Genomic DNA, 19,469 nt, shown 5'->3' on the forward strand with positions numbered 1-19,469 from the left:
ATGACGACTGCTACATATAACGCTGCAGAAATAATCTCAATGATGGGGACTAAAAAAAAAACATCCAGGTACATGACTTAGCGGATTGGATATCCGGTACTAGTGTATAGTCCCATATCTTGGACGAGAAGTGCTGCATCAGTGAACTAGATAGTTAGCTAGCAGACTTGATATTAGCTAGTAGGATATATCCTGTACAGACAAGGAAGGTCAATTCCGATCAATTATATTCGTCATTCCTCATCATCAATGTCGACATTTTCCTTCATCCTAACACCGGGGAATTCTTTAGGGTAGGTGGATCTGATGGTATGTCAGTCCTGTCTGGAATTAAACCAACATATGAATTCATTCGGATGTCTTCCGGTATAATACATACTGTACAGCTGCTGGGAACCCAACCCCGCCGAGTACTAATGTAATACTTCGCTGGCATAGATTAATCTCCTTAGCAGTCTTCATTGTCAATGGTGGGATAATTCATTCCGATTGCCGATTCCATTCTCACTAAAGTAATCCTGTAAGACCAAATAATAATCCAGTCAAATAATAATCGAACTGTGACTTCGGAAGAATGCTGCCGTAGGATATCTGCAGGGAAGATGAATTGCGTGCCTGGCTAGGCCGAGCCGGGCAGTCAGCGTGATTGCGCGCGGGTATCACGCCATACATGATACATACCCTGCACGCACTTACGATTACTCCATCTCTCCTCCGGCGGGGCAAGAATTATCTTCAGACCTCAGATATCATTCTGCCGATTCCATACTAGTTCAACTGTCTAATTCAACTACTTTAGTTGATGAATTAGCAACGACAAAGGATGACGGAATACGAACTAATAGCTAACGGCTCATCGACAACAATGGTGGTGGTGAGGAAGGAATATTTTTCATTCACCTTCATCCAGGATTGTGTCTTGATGGCAGGAAGGACAGCAGGATAAGATGTCATCCAGGATACTGACAGCTCTCCTACTCTTCTGGAGCGTTGCTACCGACGCTGCCAAACCTCCCGGCGTGGGACAGCGTCCTCCGCCATGGATCCAATACAACGTCCCTCACGACTTCAGCAATCCCAGCGGTCTTGCGCGACCACATTTCCGGTACTGGGTCCCTGACGCCGATGTCGAGGATTCCGTCCTAGAGTCCGATCTCGAGCAGATGAAAGAACACGGCTTCCAGGGCGTCGAGGTAATCTGTCTGGAGAACTACGGCATCGAACCCGCCGTCGTCGACCCGGCCCTCTACGGTTACGGCGGGAAACGATGGTATCAGAAGTTCAGCACCATCCTGCAGACAGCCCAGAGGCTCAATCTGACTGTCGACCTTGCCCTGGGACCGACGCAGGGCGCGTCCATCCCCATCCTCGATCCCAATACGAAGGGCATGAATACCGAGTTGGCTTATGGTCAGGTCAACTTGACGTCTGGCCAGAGATTCAGCGGATCGCTGCCTCCGCCAGCAAAGACCGACCCGGGCTATGCGAATAAGCCGGAGTTCTATGCCCCGGTGGTCAACTATACTAACACTTTCGTTGCTGCTGTGGTGGCGCGTAGGAGCAAGAGTACGTACCTACCGATGACTTGTCTGAGTATCGTTTTGCTGAATCTGTACAGCACCCTCTCCAGATCCCCGAGTCACCCAACTCGACTACGACAGCGTCGTAGATCTCACTCCACACGTTGTCAACAGACAGCTAAACTATACTGCTCCCGCAGACGGTAACGAATACATCCTCTTCTCGTTCTGGCAGCGTCGAACTGGCTATCTGGCCGCCCAAGGCGCGTTCAACAACGCCACCAACCCGGACAATCCCGCGTCGTGGTTCGCGTATGTGGTCGACCATTTCAGTCAAGCCGGCACGGACCTGTGGACGTCGTTCACGGAGCAGTATGTCATGGCCGGCGAGAACGGCGACCTGCTGCGACAGCTGGGCGTGTATGCTTGGGAGGACTCGGCTGAGTTCCGCGCGACGCTCTTCTGGACAGACGACTTTATCGAGTTCTTCAACCAGTCGCGACACTACTCCCCGGTGAAAGCGTTGCCGGCGTATTTTGGCACGACCAACGTCCCGCCCAGCACCCTGCCCAACTCGTACTACTACTTCAGCTTCATAGACAGCAACGGCACAGACATCAGCGGCAAGCTGCGCAACGACTACCGCCAGACGCTCCAGGAGCTCTACGAGACGTACCATCTGGACGGTCTGTCCAAGTGGGCCGCGAAATGGAACCTCCAGGGCAGTCTGCAGCCATATGCCACTGCGCCAGTGCTCGCTCCTCCATGGGACATAAACTCAGCGGCAGCACACATCGACGCCCCCGAGACGGAATCCAACTACTTCGACGGCGTGATCGACGCTGTCCGCGCGATGGCCGGCGGCGCCCTCCTGGGCCAGAAGCAGATCTTCTCGACAGAGCTGGGGGCGCACCGGTACGAGGCCTATGCCATCACTTGGCCGGTGATCCTGAACGACTGCAAGATCAGCTACGCGGGCGGCGTGAACCGGATCGTGCTGCATGGGTATCCGTACTCGGGCTGGCGGCCTGAGGCAGAGTGGCCTGGATTTACGACCTTCGAATGGCTGTATTCGGAGATGTGGGGGCCGCGACAGCCTGCGTGGCAGTATACGAGACCGTTCGGCGACTGGATCGCGCGGACGCAGCTGATTCTGCAGACGGGGGTGCCGAAGGTTGACCTGGCGATCTACCGGCATAAGTATATCGATGTTGATATCAAGCATTATGGCATGCCGGAGAATCTGTTTGGCGATCCGTCGCTGGCGGGGACGGGGTATTCGTATGTGGGGGTGAGCCCGTCGATATTGACATTGGTTAGTATAATCGCATATACATATACATATCCTTATTCGAATATGTTCTCCTTGCTAATTGCAACAGGACAACGCAGTTGTGACTGATGGCCTCCTCTCGCGTAACAGCCCCGGCTTCTCCGGATTTATCATCGACAATTCAACCAATATTACGGTCGAAGCCGTGAACCGGTTTCTGGAGTATGCCGAGGAGGGCTTCCCCATTATCTTTGTGAATACCGTCCCGGACAAAACGCCCTACTACTGTCCGTCCTGCGACGAGTTTGTGAAGGCTTCCATCCCCAAGCTCCTCCAGTATCCTAGCGTGAAAACAGCCTCGTCGGAAGCCGAGGTCAGCTCCATCCTGCTGAATGAGCTGAAGATCCTCCCGACTGCACACAATCTCTCGCCCGTTCCGATTTTGTATGTCCACCGGTGGGACGAGCAGAACGGGGTGGACTATTTCTGGACGTACAACTCGGATATCTACAAGGACCATGAGACGGAGGTGTCGATTCGCGTTAGCAGCACCAATAGCAACGCTTCCCAGGTCATTCCGTACCATCTCAACGCCTGGACTGGCGAGATCAGCGCCGTGTTGAACTACACCGTGATCAACGGAAGATTCAATCTATGGGTCTCGCTTAAGTCGAACCAGTCCACCATCTTTGCATTCGCTCCGCAGGGGTTTTTCTCGAATGTGGCCGTCCCGCCTGTCCATGTAGTGAATACAACAGTGCCATATCTCAACTACTCAGCATCAGCAAAGAAACTCATTACACGGACCTACCTCGACAGCGGTAGTGAGGCGATCACCCTCAGTGACGGGCGTACCTATCGGCTCAACACAACGACTTCCCGGGCTTATCCACATGATATCACCCTCGGACCATGGAATCTCGCCGTGCAAGAGTGGTTGCCGAATCCGAACCCGACACAGAATTACACCTCGGTGTATACCTACCACTCATATACGGCGTTGCCCTCGACGCTTATCCCGTGGTACAACATCTCTGGGCTAGAGCACACGTCAGGCGTTGGCGTGTACACGAGCAGCTTTGCCTGGCCAGTGATCAACACAACTGCCTTAGCTCCAGCGCCAGCGCCAGCTCCAGCAGGAGCCTACCTCTCCCTCCCACGACCAATCTTCCACACCGTGCTCGTCCAGATCAATGGGCAGACCACCACGCCAATAGACGTAGACGATCCCGTCGTCGACATAACCCCGTATCTTCAGAATGGGACGAACGCAGTCCGCATCGAGGTATCGAGCACCCTGCGCAACCGCCTGCTGGTCTTCAACAACACGCAGAGCTGGGAGCAGTCGCAGTATGCGGCGAGTTATGGCCCACAGCCGTATGGGTTAGTTGGGGAGGTGAAGCTGGTGCCGTTTTGGGAGGTGGAGATTGCGGTTTGATTGTTGGTACCTAGCTAGGTATAGTATACTACATGGCTAGCAAGGGTGTCAGGCCAGGCCTGGCCTCAGGCTCTGAGTTCCAACAGACACCATTAATCGACAAAAGAAGAATGAAAGGGAGGAGAAGNTAGTAGAAGAAGAGTATGTACGTATATAGTGCCATAATCTGGAACAGATAGGATAGTCTGCAAACTCAGCCGAAAATGAAGTGCCATAACACTTGCTCCTTAGGTAATCTGCAATGCGTCCCTCTGACATAGTCTCATCTTTCCAGGTGCTGGCGGGCTACCTAATTCAGATTCACCAAGACGCTGGCCGAATCTGCAACACCAGGGCTCAAGTTTTGTTCATTTTCATTTTCTTTTTTTTTTCCCTTTTGATGTATGGTATGCAGCCTCATCATTCGAGTCATTATGATCTTGAATAAACAATAAACCGGCCACAGTCTGGAAGTGGCGGTTCCCGCGATATTCTATAGAAGAGTCCTTTATATACATATGTAGAAAATTTATTTGGGACACTGTATTTCCAATACAAATTATATGACATAAACACCAAGGACTATATATATATATATATATAATATATATCTCTTAGACATTGAACATTCTAGAAACTGATGCTGCCGACTCTTTAGAGTCTTGACTGGTTTCCCATTGAATCCAGTTTCAAGAAGAGGAAGTGCTGGTACTAGTGTTAGGGTTATTCAGCGACATTAGTCTATACTATTTGTAAAAAAACTCTTGAATTGTATCAAGGCACAAACCTTACGGGTCTTGCTTTGCTCGACTGGTTTTGGACTTTGAAGAGAAAAGAATACTTGTTCTATAGAGTATTTTCCTGGGACTCTTGGCTCCTATATTCAGATTATAAGTATAAGCTTATTATATTTCCCTGCCTAGCCTTCATGGCCACAGTGACAACTGAACCAAACCAGTTTTCCATCCATATGAGCCTGCATGGTTATTCTTAAGACGCCAGACTGCTGCGACAGCCTCCTAAAAGGCATGTGACAACCATTGGCTATCGGTCGCTTTGCCAATTTCTATGACCACTTCCTCTGCTCTCATTAGAAGGCCCCGTTCAACCATCGTCTCAGCCACGTCTTTGGACCCTGTCTGGTCTTTTCCCCGACACTTGTTGCTGTGAAATCTGACAACGGAACCCCAGCCTGCAGCTGGAGAATGGAATGACATTAGCTGCCTTGCCAAAGTGCAGAAATTGATGATAATAATAATGATGATGATAGTGATAGGTCGACTACAACTCAATCAAGATCTTGTTCCCCTGAGAACAACTTCTCGGCAAATATCGATCAGTCGCGTACCTAGATGGGTAGACATTAGAAGGCCGCAATCTGAACAAGTAAGCGTCGAGATGATAGCTGGCTACTTACGCCCAATAGACACCACCCAGAATGACGTTTTTGCAGCCTTGGATCAGCATTTTCACGTTGTCTCGAACCTTGCCGTCCAGATCGAGATCGAGTAGCCTGTGTTCAGCGGCGGTGCAGTCGTTGTATGATTTCTCTAGAAGCTCCACGACTTGCTCCATTGCTTCTTGAGCGCTGACGTGGCGATGGTGCATGATGATGGGGACCATGCTGTCAACTTCTCCGGCGGCCTGTGGAGCGTCCGCCGTTAGTTGGTTTGTCGGTGTGTGACATTACTTCCCTGTAGATCTTCAGAATCCGGCCAGGTGCTACGTACTACTTCTTTCTTAAGCGAGATGATGTCGTTGGATCTGCAGTGAAAAGCACGGATCTTGTTAGTATAGTGAAAGGGCAGAAATCCTGTCGGAAATCCTTTATAGAACTCACAAAAAGCTCGCCAAAGCAGTCTCCCTCATAATAACCTTGGTCGCCTTATGCTCATAAATCAAAGAAGGGATATTGAGACCATAAGCCCATCTGCAAGACGAAAAGAAAGTAAGAAAGCTGCCCCTGATACACGGCATGGTTGATGAAAAATGATGAGGACTGCATACTCCATAATGGTGAGACAAGGATAAGCGCCGATTGTGTGCAGCCTGCGCTCGATGTAACCTTCTATTGTCGACAATCCAATCTCGCGCTGTTCCTGGTGCGATGAGACAGCCTCAACATAGTTGTACACGTCGTTTGCGTAGCGACGGAGGGCGTCTAGAGCGAGCAGGATATAGTACATTAGTACCCAGAAATCGAACCGATCTCTGAGGTTACGAAACGAACGTACCACGAGAGTGATCAGACTGAAATTTCTGTCCGATGGACTCGAAGTATCCCGAGTTGTGCCGTCCGACACCGGAGGGCGTCCGTTGGTTGAACCAGGCTCCAAGCAATATTTCAGGAACGCAAGAGTGTCCTTGCGGTATTGTTCTGTGCCCTGCCTGTCGTGTTGGAGAGATCCGCAATCGATCTCTGATTCGAGAGGACAGACACCAATTAGCCCGGCTGTTCACTCTTCGAGGATATAGTGGAAGCATCAGCTTTACCGTCATCCCATAGGAAGTACTATGTCGAATTCTCAGCGCTGGCAAGCATCTACCACGAAAAGACAGACGACTTACCCAAGACATGAATTCGGCCAACGTCCGATATTTGTCCAGCGGAACGCCAGTCCAAAAGAACCCCGACAGCATAGCGGAGTCGACTTTTCGCTGCTTCTTGCGATTCTCTTCGTTTGGAACCCATCTATTCAATCTATTAGCCGCTCTTCGGAGATGGAACAGATTGGGAAGCAACCATGGACAAGAAAGAGCCATACCTCAAGAGCCATTGCTCGAGTTCAGCGCGCACTTGCTCGTAATCAGGGTGCAAATCCACTTTCCAGTTCGAGTAGAGAGCAAACAGATCCGGTACGATGAGCGTCTGCCCTCTCAAGGCCTCAACAACCTGCTTCCGCGGGTCAATGGTCATAGTTGACGATGAAGTAGCGGATTCCATGGCGCCGTCTGCTGAGGCAGTTTAATTGCAACAGGTAAAGTGATCTTAAATAGATTGGAAAAACAACAGCAGTAACACTCTGACGTTGGATTGTATCAGAACTTTCGTTTAAGAACAGATAAAAGATGGAATCTTGTTGTCAGCAGAAAGAGAGTGCTCGGCTAAGAATGAATTGCAGGGCACTCGTTTTGGGCTGAGTGAAAAATCTCTGACAGGTATGAGCCCGGATTTGCTCAGCCAAAACAAAAGAGTGCCATGCCATTCGTTCTTAGCTGAATACTTTCTTCCTGCTGATACTTGTCTGACCGGAAGTGGACAGGATCTGCACAGCGACATCACTTTCCCTGCCCTAGTAGTATGATTACAGAGGCAATGATACTATGGACAAGAAACCTGACGACATCTACATGTACATACTGGAAGGCAGTGACTTTGGAACGCGAGTAGAGTGGTTTCCATTGGTCTCCCTATCTCTACGACCTCTCTGATACGGTATTTTCCTCCTTGGTTGGTTGAGAAGAAATTGGTGATCATGTTGCTATTTTTATATGGCTAAACAGTGTCCGTCAGGATGATCGTATTATGTTTACGACCACTGCGCCGAGGAGAGAATATCAATCATGCGTCTAATTGCCCGACTAGCCACCTGTGGGGTTTGCTGGTCATCAGTTTTAGTTTTGTTGGTCAGGCGTCCAAATCAGGACTTCCCTCGGTACTCCGTAGATAGAAATTATATATCATGCAATCAGCCCTTAAAACAAATCAGTATACATAGTGTCATTTCTCAGTCAGCTTCTTAGCCAGTTTCTTACGTAACAAGCTAATTTCTTAGTCTGCCCATCTTATAACTGGAATCTGGTTCTTTATCCATTTAAAGAGGATAAAGCGTAAGTAGATAATCTCTATACCTTCCTGATCTCCTCTTCCAGTTAAACTTCGTGCGAAAATTACTCCTAGGTCAGCTTATACGAATTTGATTAGTATTCTCCCTTTACTTCACAAAAACTATGAAAAATAAAATAAAATAAACAAAATAAAAAAAATACAAAAGTGATTACCAACCAACAGCCTGCAGAAGGGCACGTAGTGGAGCAATTGGGTAAGCGATTAATAATCGCCCGTCTGACGTGTTGGAAGCTTATGTAGAAATATTCCTTAGTTGTCAGGGCTGCAGTGATTACTGTACCAGCAGTCAGTCAGCATTACGCTGAAGACTGAAAGAATGACTTATCACTTATCACAGGAACCTCTGTGGATTTGACGTACATCAGTGAGAAGAGGAAAAAGGAAATCTCCACACATATCTCGCCTGTGGATGCAGTATATATGTATGTAAATAGAGCACAAACATAAGAAGTGCGATAACCCCAGGTGTTGTAAGCCATCAACTATTATTCACACTGAACCTCCTCGCAGGCGGCAGGCTCTAAAAAAATGAGCTTCACCATGAGTCTGTTCATTGCTGTAGCCGTTATCAGTAGCTTGTGCGTATACTATGTGCTCCAGATTGGCAGACGGGACCCTCGCATGCCAAAAGGACCTCCAACGATTCCAGTTCTTGGCAATCTCCACCAGATTCCAGTAACAGGACTTTACAGAAAGTAAATCATATATTCCTCTATCTCCTTCTCGCTCAGACAGGACACCATTAAGGATATGATGTGACACAGGTTCCGGGATTGGGGCCAACAATACGGTGGCATCTTCTCTCTCAAGTTCGGCCCTACCAACGCAATCGTTCTATACAGCAGAGAGGCCATCCACGAGTTACTCGACAAGAGAGGGCTTATCTACTCCGATCGACCAAATAGCTACATTGGTCACCTAATGACGCAGGGCGACCACGTTTTGCTGTCGTCCAACGATGCGATGGTTAGGGAGAAGCGCAAGATTGTTGCTTGCTACTTTTCTGTAAGTAAGGACAGCACCCTATGAGTGGCCTTGCATGCAGTGACTTGGACTCTGCTTGCTGATTGTTCATTATGAAGCCAGCAGTATTAGATGGAGAAGCTGCTCCACAGCAGGAAGCTGAGTATGTCTCGTCTCCAGGCTACATTGTCGCCTATTACAATTCCTCACAAGAGAAATGCTTTATTAGGGCTATAATAGCACTGAACGATTTTCTCTGCACACCAGAACGCTTTTACAACCACATCCGGCGTGTCACAGCGTCGACCGTTTCTATTCTCGTGTTCGGCCAACGAGGCGCGACCTCGGACTCCTTCTGGGCTTCTGTAAGTGATCTATCAAATGTCCAAGCACGTATGTCAGGGATCGCGGTAGACTAACGGGAAATAGACGGTATGCGCGGTGCTGAAAACGGTCATTGTTCTCTACTCAGCTCTGGTCTATGTATTCTGACTTCAAACACAGTTCACTGAAATCCTAGAACCTGGTGCAAGTCCTCCATTCGACCAGTTCCCATTCCTCAAACAAATTCCTTAGTTCATGAATCCGTGGAAGAAACGCGCACTCGAGGCCGGAAAGCTCATGGACGAAACATGGGCAAAGGCAATGCGTCTTGTTGAGGAACGACGGGCTAGAGGTGACCATCGGCCCTGCCTCGTCGATAAGCTGCTTGATCAATATCAGGCGCAAAGCTTTCCCATGACGCAGCATGCTTTTCAGAACTTGCTTGGCGAGATCCTAGAAGGAGGATCGGACACGGCGTCTTCGCAGTTGTTGACTCTGATCCTTGCCCTAGCAAAACACCCCGAGGTACAGCGCAAAGCCTGGCTTGAAATCGATGCGGTCTGCAAATGCGATAGGTGAGTGAGCCCAGAACGGCAGATTGGAGGAGCGGAATGTCATGTCTCTCTATCCTTGCTAACGATAACTTACAGATCCCCGACCTGGTCGGACTTCGATAAACTTCAGTATATCAACTGTATCGTGAAGGAAGGAATGAGATGGCGCCCGGTGTAAGCAAAGCCTGCCTACAGTCTTCTTTCTCTTCAGAAAAAGGAGCCCGCTAAGCAACAGCAGAGGTCCACTAGGCTTACCGCACCGAGTCCGGCAAGACGATTACTATGAAGGCCAGCTCATCCCAAAGGACTCGACAATCTTCATTCCTGTCTGGGCGCTGCATCACTCTGAGCAATTTGGCTTTTATGACCCAGAGAAGTTCGATCCAGACCGCTACCTCGATTACCCGAATCCGGCGTATCATTATGCAGGGAGTCCAGACTACAACAAACGAGATAAGTCAGACGATTTTCTCTAGTGGAGTTTTTACACTGACTTAAATCTGTTCACATCACTATGGCTACGGAGCAGGCAGGCGTCTATGTCCGGGAATACACCTCGGCGAACGCATGCAGTGGCCCGTGATCGCCAAACTGCTCTGGGCATTCGAGTTTTCAGAGCCCATCGACCAGAAGACGGGCGAGACGATCTCTCTTGACGCTGACGCATACACGATTGGTCTGGTTCATGCCCCGTTGCCGTTTGCGGTCACGATAAAACCGAGAAGCCAAGGTCATATTGAGACCATCAAGCGTGAGACTCCGGCGGCTTGGGAGATATTGAGGCCGTGGGAATGAAACAGAAATTTGTCAAGAACGTTTCTCATGTTCATGTACAGTAGGCACCTAATAAATACTGTCTGGGCCTGTAAGTTCTTGGGCCAAAGCGACCCCCACTCGTGAAGCAAACGGTTATCCCGGGAACGAACAGATGGAATCATATATCCCCTCTCAGGTTTTGGGCTTTAATCACCTTATTTCCTCCTCACTCTAGTCTTCTCTAATTGACTAAAGTCCTGTTGAATAAAACTTCAAGTTTCTAGTCAATAAATTGTCTTCACTAATGACATCTATATATATCAGGTATACAGAGTGAAAAAAAAATATCAGACCACAGCAAGTTAGATAAGGTTGCTGTCAGCAAATATCCAAATATAATTATAACTTGGGATCGAGGTGGGTTAAAACTCTGTCGGGGACGGAAGGTGATCGTCACATCGAGAGACTAACGAGCTCGCTAATAAGAAGACTAAGAAAGAGAAACGAATAATAGATATATGGGCTTTTTTTATAAGCCAAAACCTCCCATATTTGGTGGATTTCCCTCACCTTTTCCAGCGTCGTTGCAGTCTTCATAGCCAGATCGTTAAGTCCCAGGATGCCGACAAAATTAAGCTGATTCGCCCATCCATGATTGACTCCAAACCTGGATATAGATTTACTAAAGATTTTAGCATTGTTCGAGAAAACTATGTTCAATATTCCCAAAGTCAATATTGCGGCAGCGACGCTGGCGGCCTTTCTGGCGTCGTGTACGCCAGCTTGGGCCTTTTCCCCCATGTTGTGATAACGGTTGTGAGCAACCAACGGGGATATGCACTTCCTTGGAGCAGCGCCAATTCAGAGGTGAAAAAGAGTGAGAGGGATAAGTTCGATGTCAGAATGGTTATGTGGGCTTGATGAGCTGGATATGCGAGCGGTTGAGCTAAGCTCTGGGTAGTTCCATGGTCAGGTTTATTTATATTGATTGGCCATGGTAGATCACACCAAGAAAAGATCTCTGTGATTAAGTATTCGATTGACCTTAGGAAGGTCGATCACGGAGCATGCTTGGTTCCCGTATTAGGTACACTGGTCCCGTAGCAGGTTGCCATTCTAGGTAGTCTATATTGCATACACAACCGCAACGACAACCAATCTTCGGCCTACTTACAACCAGAACTAACAAGCATACGACAGGCTAGACCTCTTCATTCAGCTTCTGTGCCATGACTTCTTGTAAGCTTATCAGAACAAATCACAGGGCTCTCACTCTCAAAGCGTTCGAAAACAGGGAATATCTCACAAGTCTGCATCTCTACTAACGATGGTACTGCAGACGCAAAAATATGCAATTCTAGACAAGATACAAACTGACAGAATTTGTAACTACAGACTGGCCTTCCCTCTCGGCTCAAACGGCAGCACAATAGCTAGAATCCCCGCTGCAATGAACAGCGCGCCGCTGACATACACAGGCACAGCAGTCTCCAGATTAGCAAACATGGCGACAATCGGGGCCATGATGCCAAAAATGCGGTTCGCCGACGCGGTGATGGCGTTGCCCGTGCCGCGGTCCTTGGTCGGGAAGACTTCTGGCGTGTAGGCGTATAGCACGGCGTACATGATATTGCTCATGAAGTTGTAGGCGCAGTTCCAGCCCAGGAGCGCATTGGAAGTCAGTGCCGTCGTCGACGCGAACAGAAACACGCCCGTCAATGCGGTTGACACCGACAACGTCCCCTTCCGGCCCAACCGGGGCAGCTCGACGAGCAGCCCGCCCAGCAAGCAGCCAGGAATGCCCAGCACGGCGATGATGAGCGAGTTCCGGTACGTGATGTACGCCGAGCCGTCACCGAATTCCGCACCCCGCGTTGCCTGGATGTATGGTAGGAAGGCGTTGTACAGAGGGAATCCCAAGCCGATTAAGGCCCAGATGACGGTAATCAGCGAGGTGGAGATGGCCAATTTCACCGACGAAAAGAGGGATCTGATATGCGTGAAGTTGACCTGTTCTAGTCTGCGATGCAAGGCCGCAGAGGCCGAAGTTGAAACTCCCTGCGTCTGGGGATCGACATCGACATCAAACCTCGTCAGGTCCTCGAGAGTCAAGGTCGAGGTCTTGCCGTTACGTCGCGCGACTTCGTGGATGACCGCCACAGCGTCCGCATCCCGCCCGCGACTCATCAGGTACTTGGGGGACTCGTAGATGCTGAAGAATGCGAACCGCACGATGAACATGATCATGGCCAGACCGCCCACGCAGATCATGAAGTATCGCCAGCCCATGTTCTTCTCGCGCGTGCAGACCGTGTCCTGCTGGCAAGTCAAGTCGCCCAGCAGCGGCCACGCGATGAGGTTTGCAACCAGCTGGGCGAACGCCCAGTCAATGGACAAAATCGTCAGCAGGTACTGATGCGTGCCCGGCAAGAACTCGAGGAAAATGGCCGAATCGACAGGAAGATTGCCGCCGACGCCGACAGACCAGAGCGCTGCAAAGGTGCAGATGGCTCCGAAATTGGGCGACCCAGCTGCAACCAAGCCAAAGATAGCGGTAATGCCGATAGTCAGGTTGAACGCCCACCGGCGACCGAAGATATCGCAGCCAAAGCCCCAGAAGATGGCCCCGACCAGCAGGCCAATGTTCTGGGCGAGAGTCAGCAGCTGCGGCCGCGCGGGGGAGAACTCGTTCGAGACGGGAGTGAAGATTAAAGAAGTGACGATCGGCCAGAGGTTATCGCTTGCCCAGCCAAAGCCAATGACGACGAAGAGCTGCCATTGATAGCGGCCCATGCCGATTTCCTGGATTGCACGATTCAGCACGCGGGCCTTAGCCTCGTAGACGGGGTCGAAGGTGCCTTTTGGAAGGGGGCTGTCGAAGGCATCATCTTGCGTCGATTCGGGAAAGATTTGGGGATCCGTTAGTTTGGATGTTGACTGGGAGGCTCCCAGTGCTTTGGTGCTGTCGTCTCTCGTCATGGTAGGTAGAAATCTTTGAATCCAGAAAAATAATAAAGACAAAATGCTTGAACTTGTCACACAGTACAAAAGAACAAGAACCCTTCAGAAACAGCACAATAACACCAGTATCCTAATCTTCTCACTGCTGCATCCAGCTACGTCGAGTCGCATATATCTGTCATTCAGGAATTGAGAAGATCCCAAAAACACGAAAAGAAGACAGGAAAAAAAAAGACAGGGAAACTGTCTCTGGATTTAAAGACAAATAACATCCCATCTCATCTCCAACCCCCAATTCTTCCTAGTAGTTTGCTTGCTGTAGGGTTCGTGTCGCTCGTCGATCAATCTGCATGCCGATGGCGCAATCGCATCCCTCATTCTCGCGATCTGACTCCCGACGCAACTCTAATTGGCAGTATCCCCGGCCAACGACTCGTGGGGGTTACATCCATTATTATTCCCCCAGACCTATACAGTACTAGCGAGAGGCTCGAGAGGGGCGGTCTAGAAGGATGCGCGGAATTTCCATGGCAGATGTCGCTGATCAATCTGACTACTGATTACAAACTGATTACAGTGCTGCAGACATCAGACCCAATCTCCGTCTCTAAAACTACCTCAATCTAGAATGAATTCAATCATGGTTGGAGAAGAGACAAGCTGGTATGATCCTCTCTACAAAATTCCTTGCATCCATTGCATTGAGCGATGGATCCATATTATTTGATTCGATGGTACCAAAAAAAAAAGGTGGGACAGCTTACTCTCTCTTAATGCAAAACAAGATCTCCAATCAAACCTCCGCCAGCAGGGCTGCGCCACTGCCATTCAAGTGAAAACCCAGCAACATACGAAGTCTGAAGCTAACTGCTATACGAATATATGAGGCGCCTTCCTAAACAACAGTCAGATTATAGATACATTTTAGGAGTAACAGATCGGCATCTCGAATCCGAATCCAGAATCAAGACGATTATTTTCCTAGGCAGGATTGATTTCATTTCACACTTGAAAAAAGAACCAGTAATATGCCTTAGGACGGTTCCTGCAGACCAGGCCTGGCTGAGAATTTATTTTGAATCTGGATCCAGGATAAGTGCCATTGTTGATTCACCACGCTTGAAGTTCATTTCAGCGTCCCTATCCATAGCAGGGGATGGAGGTGCCTACGTCATGTGACATGATGTCATGGACTCTGTGTTGGAAGGTTCCCTCCTCGGCACCTCCTAGGAGCCAAGGTTTTCTCCTCCTTCCTTTCACTCTGTGTTTTGTTGACGCGCTGTAAGAATCTCTCTTGCCCTTGGGGTCATCCAACCAACAAGTAATCACATGATCTAGGAGGCACCTAATGGCTGCTGGCACAGACTCCATCTTGCCAGTTGCTACTGCAGTAACAAACGACTACAGTCGCCTTCCTCTTGCAAACATCAATGTTCGACCTGTTCGGAAGGAACAACCGTTTGAGGAGCAATTTTTTCATCTAGTCGAAATCACTTTGTCGTACGTGAACAGCTCTATGCAATTTAACGATAATTGATACAACAGCTGACTTACAAACATGGCAGATCTGGAACGAGATGAGCGGTTAATGCCGCCCCCCTCCCAAGCCACCACTTAGGTCATCGGGCGCGAAGTTGTCAGACCACGTCGTGTCTTCGCCTGTGGAGTTGTCAAGTATCAAGTCGTCGGGCCACCACGCCAAGTCTCTGGGTATGAGATCTTCTGAGAATAGCCTGATGCCCTCAGCTCAATCATCTGAAGATTCCCTCAAGTCCGATGCCTTCTCTGCCGGCACCAAGTTAGAAGTCAGGCGACTCACTGGAGAAGATTGCTGGGCGTGTGGTAATGAGTGGACTCATATTTGCCATGTTGTTGCGAAGGAAGACCCGCAGGTAGGCAATGCTATCTCCGCTGCTTATAACGGGAATCAGGATAACAGTTTCCTATTATGTGCAGGCACGCTTGTGGGATGAATCAGGCCTAATAAACTTCTCGTCAACCTCGGCTAGAAATGCGATCCCTCTATGTCCCACGTGCCATAATCAGTTCGACCTGGCTGCTGACCCAGGATTTCTTTTTATACCCACAGATCTACAATACTTCATCCAAATTCGAACTCAAGGATAGGGAATGCAGGAGGGCAGCGGCCGAGAGGGGACCGTTTCAAAGCGAGACGTTCCAACTGCCGACATGTACAAGATACATCAAGTGGAACAAGGGATACTTCCGACTGACGCCATAGGGGGACTGTACCCTCCCACTCTTTCTCAAGCCCTATTTTCATCGCAATCGACTTCCATTTGATGTTGTGCCGTATTTCTCGCAACCTAGACAGTGGCACGGAGCTCCTTTAGCCAGTCTCCGTAGGGCCATTCCGATTCTAGGAAGTGCCCGTCTAAAGGCTCTGGGCCGCCAGATCCGCCTGGAATTACAGCAGTTGCGCGACATGTACTTCCTTGATGACAAGGAAGATTCTCCAGGCATCGTATCTGTTAATGACACTATGTAAGATGATCTAGGCTCGCCAAAGAAGAAGCTAAAGGATTCGGCAGGGGGAGGCGCTGAAGAAGGAAACAAGGACAGGAGCGGACAGGATCCGGACGCGACCAGGCAATGTGCGGGCGTCCTTAGAGAGTTTCCCTCTGACTGGGCCTTAGGGCCAGACGTTTCTACAGAGGAGGCGGTGCGCCGATATGCCCCTGTATTTGCTCGCTCGCTCGAGTTCGTCGGCATGTAATTCTGCCTTGGGAAGGGTCAAGGTTATCTGAAGAATGAAGGCTATGTCCGAGGCTTGCAATTGCATACACAGTGTTCTTATGGTGTTATGTGACATCTAAGTCTTGACATCGTCAGAGTTTTTGTCTAGGTTTGCTATTACCTTAGTACGGTATTATCTGATAAGTCTTGACATCGGGCTATTATAATTAGGAAAGGCGTAATCGGATGAGGGAACAATCAAATCTCCATTGTAAAGTTTTGGGAGGTTTAATGAGATTTTTAAAGAAAACTATCTTTACAAATAAAGGACCAGCTGAGTAGCTCAGAGGTGTCATGTCATGCTCAGTGAGCACTCTCTCTTCGCTCAGTGAGCGTCAATGAATGTTGTGGAATGCTTACTGAATGACACTGAGCACTCTTATTAAAGCGGCCGCATCCAGAAGAGGAAAGTCAAGGTCGCTCGGTAAAATCCAGTATGTATAGCATACATATATATCAACAACAGTGCTTGCACCTGCCTTCATGAGCCACTATTTGAGGAAGATAGACCTTGAAATTAGGATGCCTTCGACTATCCCCCTCTTCACAAGCCAACGCGCCAACTACACTCCACCTGTGGATATTTTCGTATATTTTCTTTTCCCTGTGCAGTTTTGCTTTTGTCCAAGATGGCATTGGTTTTCGGGGATTTCGATTCGTCCTGCCAATTGTCGTGGCGTTCGACAAACGACAAGCACGTGCAGGCAGTAACTAAGAATGAACCAAGTCATCGCATCATCACCTCCAAACCAAAAGACACCAAACAGTCAAGCCCAAGTCTGCCAATTTGCTCGTCTCGTTCTCCTTTCAAAGCAAGACTTCATTTTCGCTAGATATTGAGAACATGCCCAAGCGCATTTTGAAGGATGTTTTACAGGAAATCAACAACATTCAGGATTTGACAAAGGAGGTCTTGTCCTCTATTCGGGATGCGGGTAGCGAAAGTGTTGAGATTCCAAATTCTGAAGGTATGCAACTGATTGCCGTGATTATCAACCAGACAGGGTTATCTGACTGTTGAAAGGTGTCAGTAGAAGAATTCGAGAAATGGTTTACAAACATAATCAACGAGGAGGACATTGACATTGAGTATGATGCGCGTCTGGAAAACCTCATTGTCAAAGCAGAAGCAGGCGAGCTTCATCAGAGCGTGGTTACAGTCTTCACCGATTGGTTCAAGGAAATTCAGCAACAAGCTGAGCGGACATCAGGGCAAAAGTTCAGACGTCGGACAGAACGAGGTACATTTTTCGGCTCCTTTGTTGTAAGGATAAGTCTAATCAAACAATAGGCCTGGGGCTGGCTGGTCCTCACCGAGGAAGCCGAAAGGTACCAGATGGAATGATCAAGAGAAAAGGAGAGTTTTACCCTGTCATCGCTTTGGAAGTTGGCGTTACGGAAACTCTTGAGAAGCTTTTTGAAGATGCAGAGCGCCTGCTTCGGGGCTCAAAGGGCATCACGCAGCTTGTCATTCTTGTGAAAATCACTGAAGTCAGCACACATCCAACTGATGGGTATCCATGGGATCAACAACCATAAGCAATATGACACAATCCAATCTCCTTAACACCATCATCAGATGGCATGACGACAATCACGATCCTCTGGTTGGGGAGGTGACAGCAGATATTTGGTGGTATGGTAACGACAGATCCAGACCCCCACCACGGCCATTCTATACCTCGAAGTTTCGTCCCGATCAGCCCCCACGCCCCGGATACTTTGCTCGTCGATACACTCGCGGTCCATACCTAGATGAGCACTTCCAGTTACGGCTTTCAGGAATTGTTATCCCTCTGCCGATTCAAGAGCTGGAAGATGCCATCCATGATTCGCTACAGGAGCTGGCAGAAGAACGGGCGAATGATTATGCCTTGAAACATGGGCTATAAATAAAGTGGAGGAGTCAAATTCCAGATCGCCCATCAATTCAATTAGATCAGCCATTCTCTAAACCAAAATTATCATTTCTTCAGGCTTCTGGCGCTACTCAGTCTCAGAATTCACGATATGGCCACTGCGTGTGATTGCTAACCATTTTCTTTCAAGGGCTCGAGGCTCGACGTCGATGAGCCGCCCGACTCAGTGCAGTCTGCACTGAAGACAAGAAAATATCATCCATATCATTGAAGCTCACACTTCGACTGTGCGCAGGAGTTCCTGGTGTCAACGTAGAGGGGACCGCCGGCCGATCAAATTGGATTGTTTGTTGTGCTCGAGGGGTAATAGTCGGCGGACGAGGGGCGTTTGCATACTGAACGAAGGCATCCTCTGTGCGGGAGCCTTGCACATAAAACTGATAAGCCTGGTTGAGCTGTTGCTGAAATGTGCGGTTCAACATTGGCCATCGTTTGAAAGATGGTCTAGAATGCATTAATGATGTGTATATGGGGCAGGATTCAGTCAAGTTAATCCTGGGAGCAAATACTGTAAGGAGGTACCGAAAGCAAGATATGCTTTGAAAGGACATGCTATGATAAAGCTCCAATCAATCTGACTACTGCTTACTAACTGCTTATTAAACCCACTCTTGATCTCCTAGCTATAAAGTCCAGAACTCATTCAATCACGGGTGGAGAAGAGACTGGGCTCTGATATCCCGGGTGGCCAAGGTCGGCACGGAAGACATCTTCACCCTGTTCGGGGCCTGTGTGTGACTGTTATGACCCGCCGTTCGAGGAGATATTCGACGGTGGATTTTATTTTAAGGACGGGGTATACACTCCTTGAATAAGTTTTGTCGACGCAGAGAAGATGAATGGATTTTGACTGGACTAGAACTATTAGTATGACGGAGAGAAAAGAAAAAGATTAGAAAATAGACTGATTATAAGCGCAAAAAACAAGTTGACCGATTTGCTTCCATCTCCTTTCTTTGTTTTGCGTATTTGCTTGATTCATGGGTGAGGTCACTACAACCTAGGACTCCTAGGCGCTGACGAAACTGACTGGATCGTCGTTCACAGCTGTCAGAGTTCAAGCGAGGCATAATACAATACCTATGCTTGTAAGTTCTCAGATATCCTATTCATCTAGACTACTCGATATTATCATGCTGGTAAGATGCCTGAAATAGTTAATATTATATTAACGT

The 19,469-nt window shown here is 48.7% G+C and overlaps 8 protein-coding genes across 8 annotated transcripts; 5 read left to right on the plus strand and 3 right to left on the minus strand.

Moving 5' to 3' along the window:
- Window positions 1-865: 865 nt before the first annotated feature.
- VTN77DRAFT_7304 (uncharacterized protein) lies at window positions 866-4,231 on the plus strand (the record flags this gene model as incomplete). Its single annotated transcript, XM_069423679.1, has 4 exons — window positions 866-874; window positions 930-1,566; window positions 1,619-2,835; window positions 2,903-4,231. 4 exons carry the CDS (start codon window positions 866-868, stop codon window positions 4,229-4,231), a joined length of 3,192 nt encoding a protein of 1,063 aa, XP_069281110.1.
- Window positions 4,232-5,491: 1,260 nt separating this feature from the next.
- Window positions 5,492-7,154, minus strand: VTN77DRAFT_7305 (uncharacterized protein; the record flags this gene model as incomplete). Its single annotated transcript, XM_069423680.1, has 9 exons — window positions 5,492-5,558; window positions 5,628-5,854; window positions 5,941-5,974; window positions 6,051-6,140; window positions 6,218-6,371; window positions 6,441-6,587; window positions 6,671-6,722; window positions 6,779-6,902; window positions 6,976-7,154. 9 exons carry the CDS (start codon window positions 7,152-7,154, stop codon window positions 5,492-5,494), a joined length of 1,074 nt encoding a protein of 357 aa, XP_069281111.1.
- Window positions 7,155-8,588: 1,434 nt separating this feature from the next.
- VTN77DRAFT_7306 (uncharacterized protein) lies at window positions 8,589-9,599 on the plus strand (the record flags this gene model as incomplete). The annotated part of the gene is made up of 6 exons (XM_069423681.1): window positions 8,589-8,755; window positions 8,825-9,065; window positions 9,143-9,186; window positions 9,253-9,388; window positions 9,453-9,476; window positions 9,528-9,599. 6 exons carry the CDS (start codon window positions 8,589-8,591, stop codon window positions 9,597-9,599), a joined length of 684 nt encoding a protein of 227 aa, XP_069281112.1.
- Window positions 9,600-9,602: 3 nt separating this feature from the next.
- VTN77DRAFT_7307 (uncharacterized protein) lies at window positions 9,603-10,696 on the plus strand (the record flags this gene model as incomplete). The annotated part of the gene is made up of 4 exons (XM_069423682.1): window positions 9,603-9,922; window positions 9,998-10,075; window positions 10,140-10,354; window positions 10,410-10,696. The coding sequence occupies 4 exons, from the start codon at window positions 9,603-9,605 to the stop codon at window positions 10,694-10,696; spliced, it is 900 nt and encodes a 299-aa protein (XP_069281113.1).
- A 1,350-nt stretch (window positions 10,697-12,046) lies between these two features.
- Window positions 12,047-13,636, minus strand: VTN77DRAFT_7308 (uncharacterized protein; the record flags this gene model as incomplete). Its single annotated transcript, XM_069423683.1, has 1 exon — window positions 12,047-13,636. One exon carries the CDS (start codon window positions 13,634-13,636, stop codon window positions 12,047-12,049), a length of 1,590 nt encoding a protein of 529 aa, XP_069281114.1.
- Window positions 13,637-15,354: 1,718 nt separating this feature from the next.
- Window positions 15,355-15,745, plus strand: VTN77DRAFT_7309 (uncharacterized protein; the record flags this gene model as incomplete). Its single annotated transcript, XM_069423684.1, has 2 exons — window positions 15,355-15,510; window positions 15,575-15,745. The coding sequence occupies 2 exons, from the start codon at window positions 15,355-15,357 to the stop codon at window positions 15,743-15,745; spliced, it is 327 nt and encodes a 108-aa protein (XP_069281115.1).
- Window positions 15,746-15,898: 153 nt separating this feature from the next.
- VTN77DRAFT_7310 (uncharacterized protein) lies at window positions 15,899-16,351 on the minus strand (the record flags this gene model as incomplete). The annotated part of the gene is made up of 1 exon (XM_069423686.1): window positions 15,899-16,351. The coding sequence occupies one exon, from the start codon at window positions 16,349-16,351 to the stop codon at window positions 15,899-15,901; it is 453 nt and encodes a 150-aa protein (XP_069281116.1).
- A 953-nt stretch (window positions 16,352-17,304) lies between these two features.
- On the plus strand, window positions 17,305-17,914 carry VTN77DRAFT_7311 (uncharacterized protein; the record flags this gene model as incomplete). Its single annotated transcript, XM_069423687.1, has 3 exons — window positions 17,305-17,343; window positions 17,400-17,616; window positions 17,667-17,914. The coding sequence occupies 3 exons, from the start codon at window positions 17,305-17,307 to the stop codon at window positions 17,912-17,914; spliced, it is 504 nt and encodes a 167-aa protein (XP_069281117.1).
- Window positions 17,915-19,469: the final 1,555 nt, after the last annotated feature.

This window comes from Rasamsonia byssochlamydoides (genome assembly GCF_041956645.1).
Source record: "Rasamsonia byssochlamydoides strain NRRL 3658 unplaced genomic scaffold VTN77scaffold_6, whole genome shotgun sequence".
Classification (NCBI taxonomy): Eukaryota; Fungi; Ascomycota; class Eurotiomycetes; order Eurotiales; family Trichocomaceae; genus Rasamsonia; species Rasamsonia byssochlamydoides.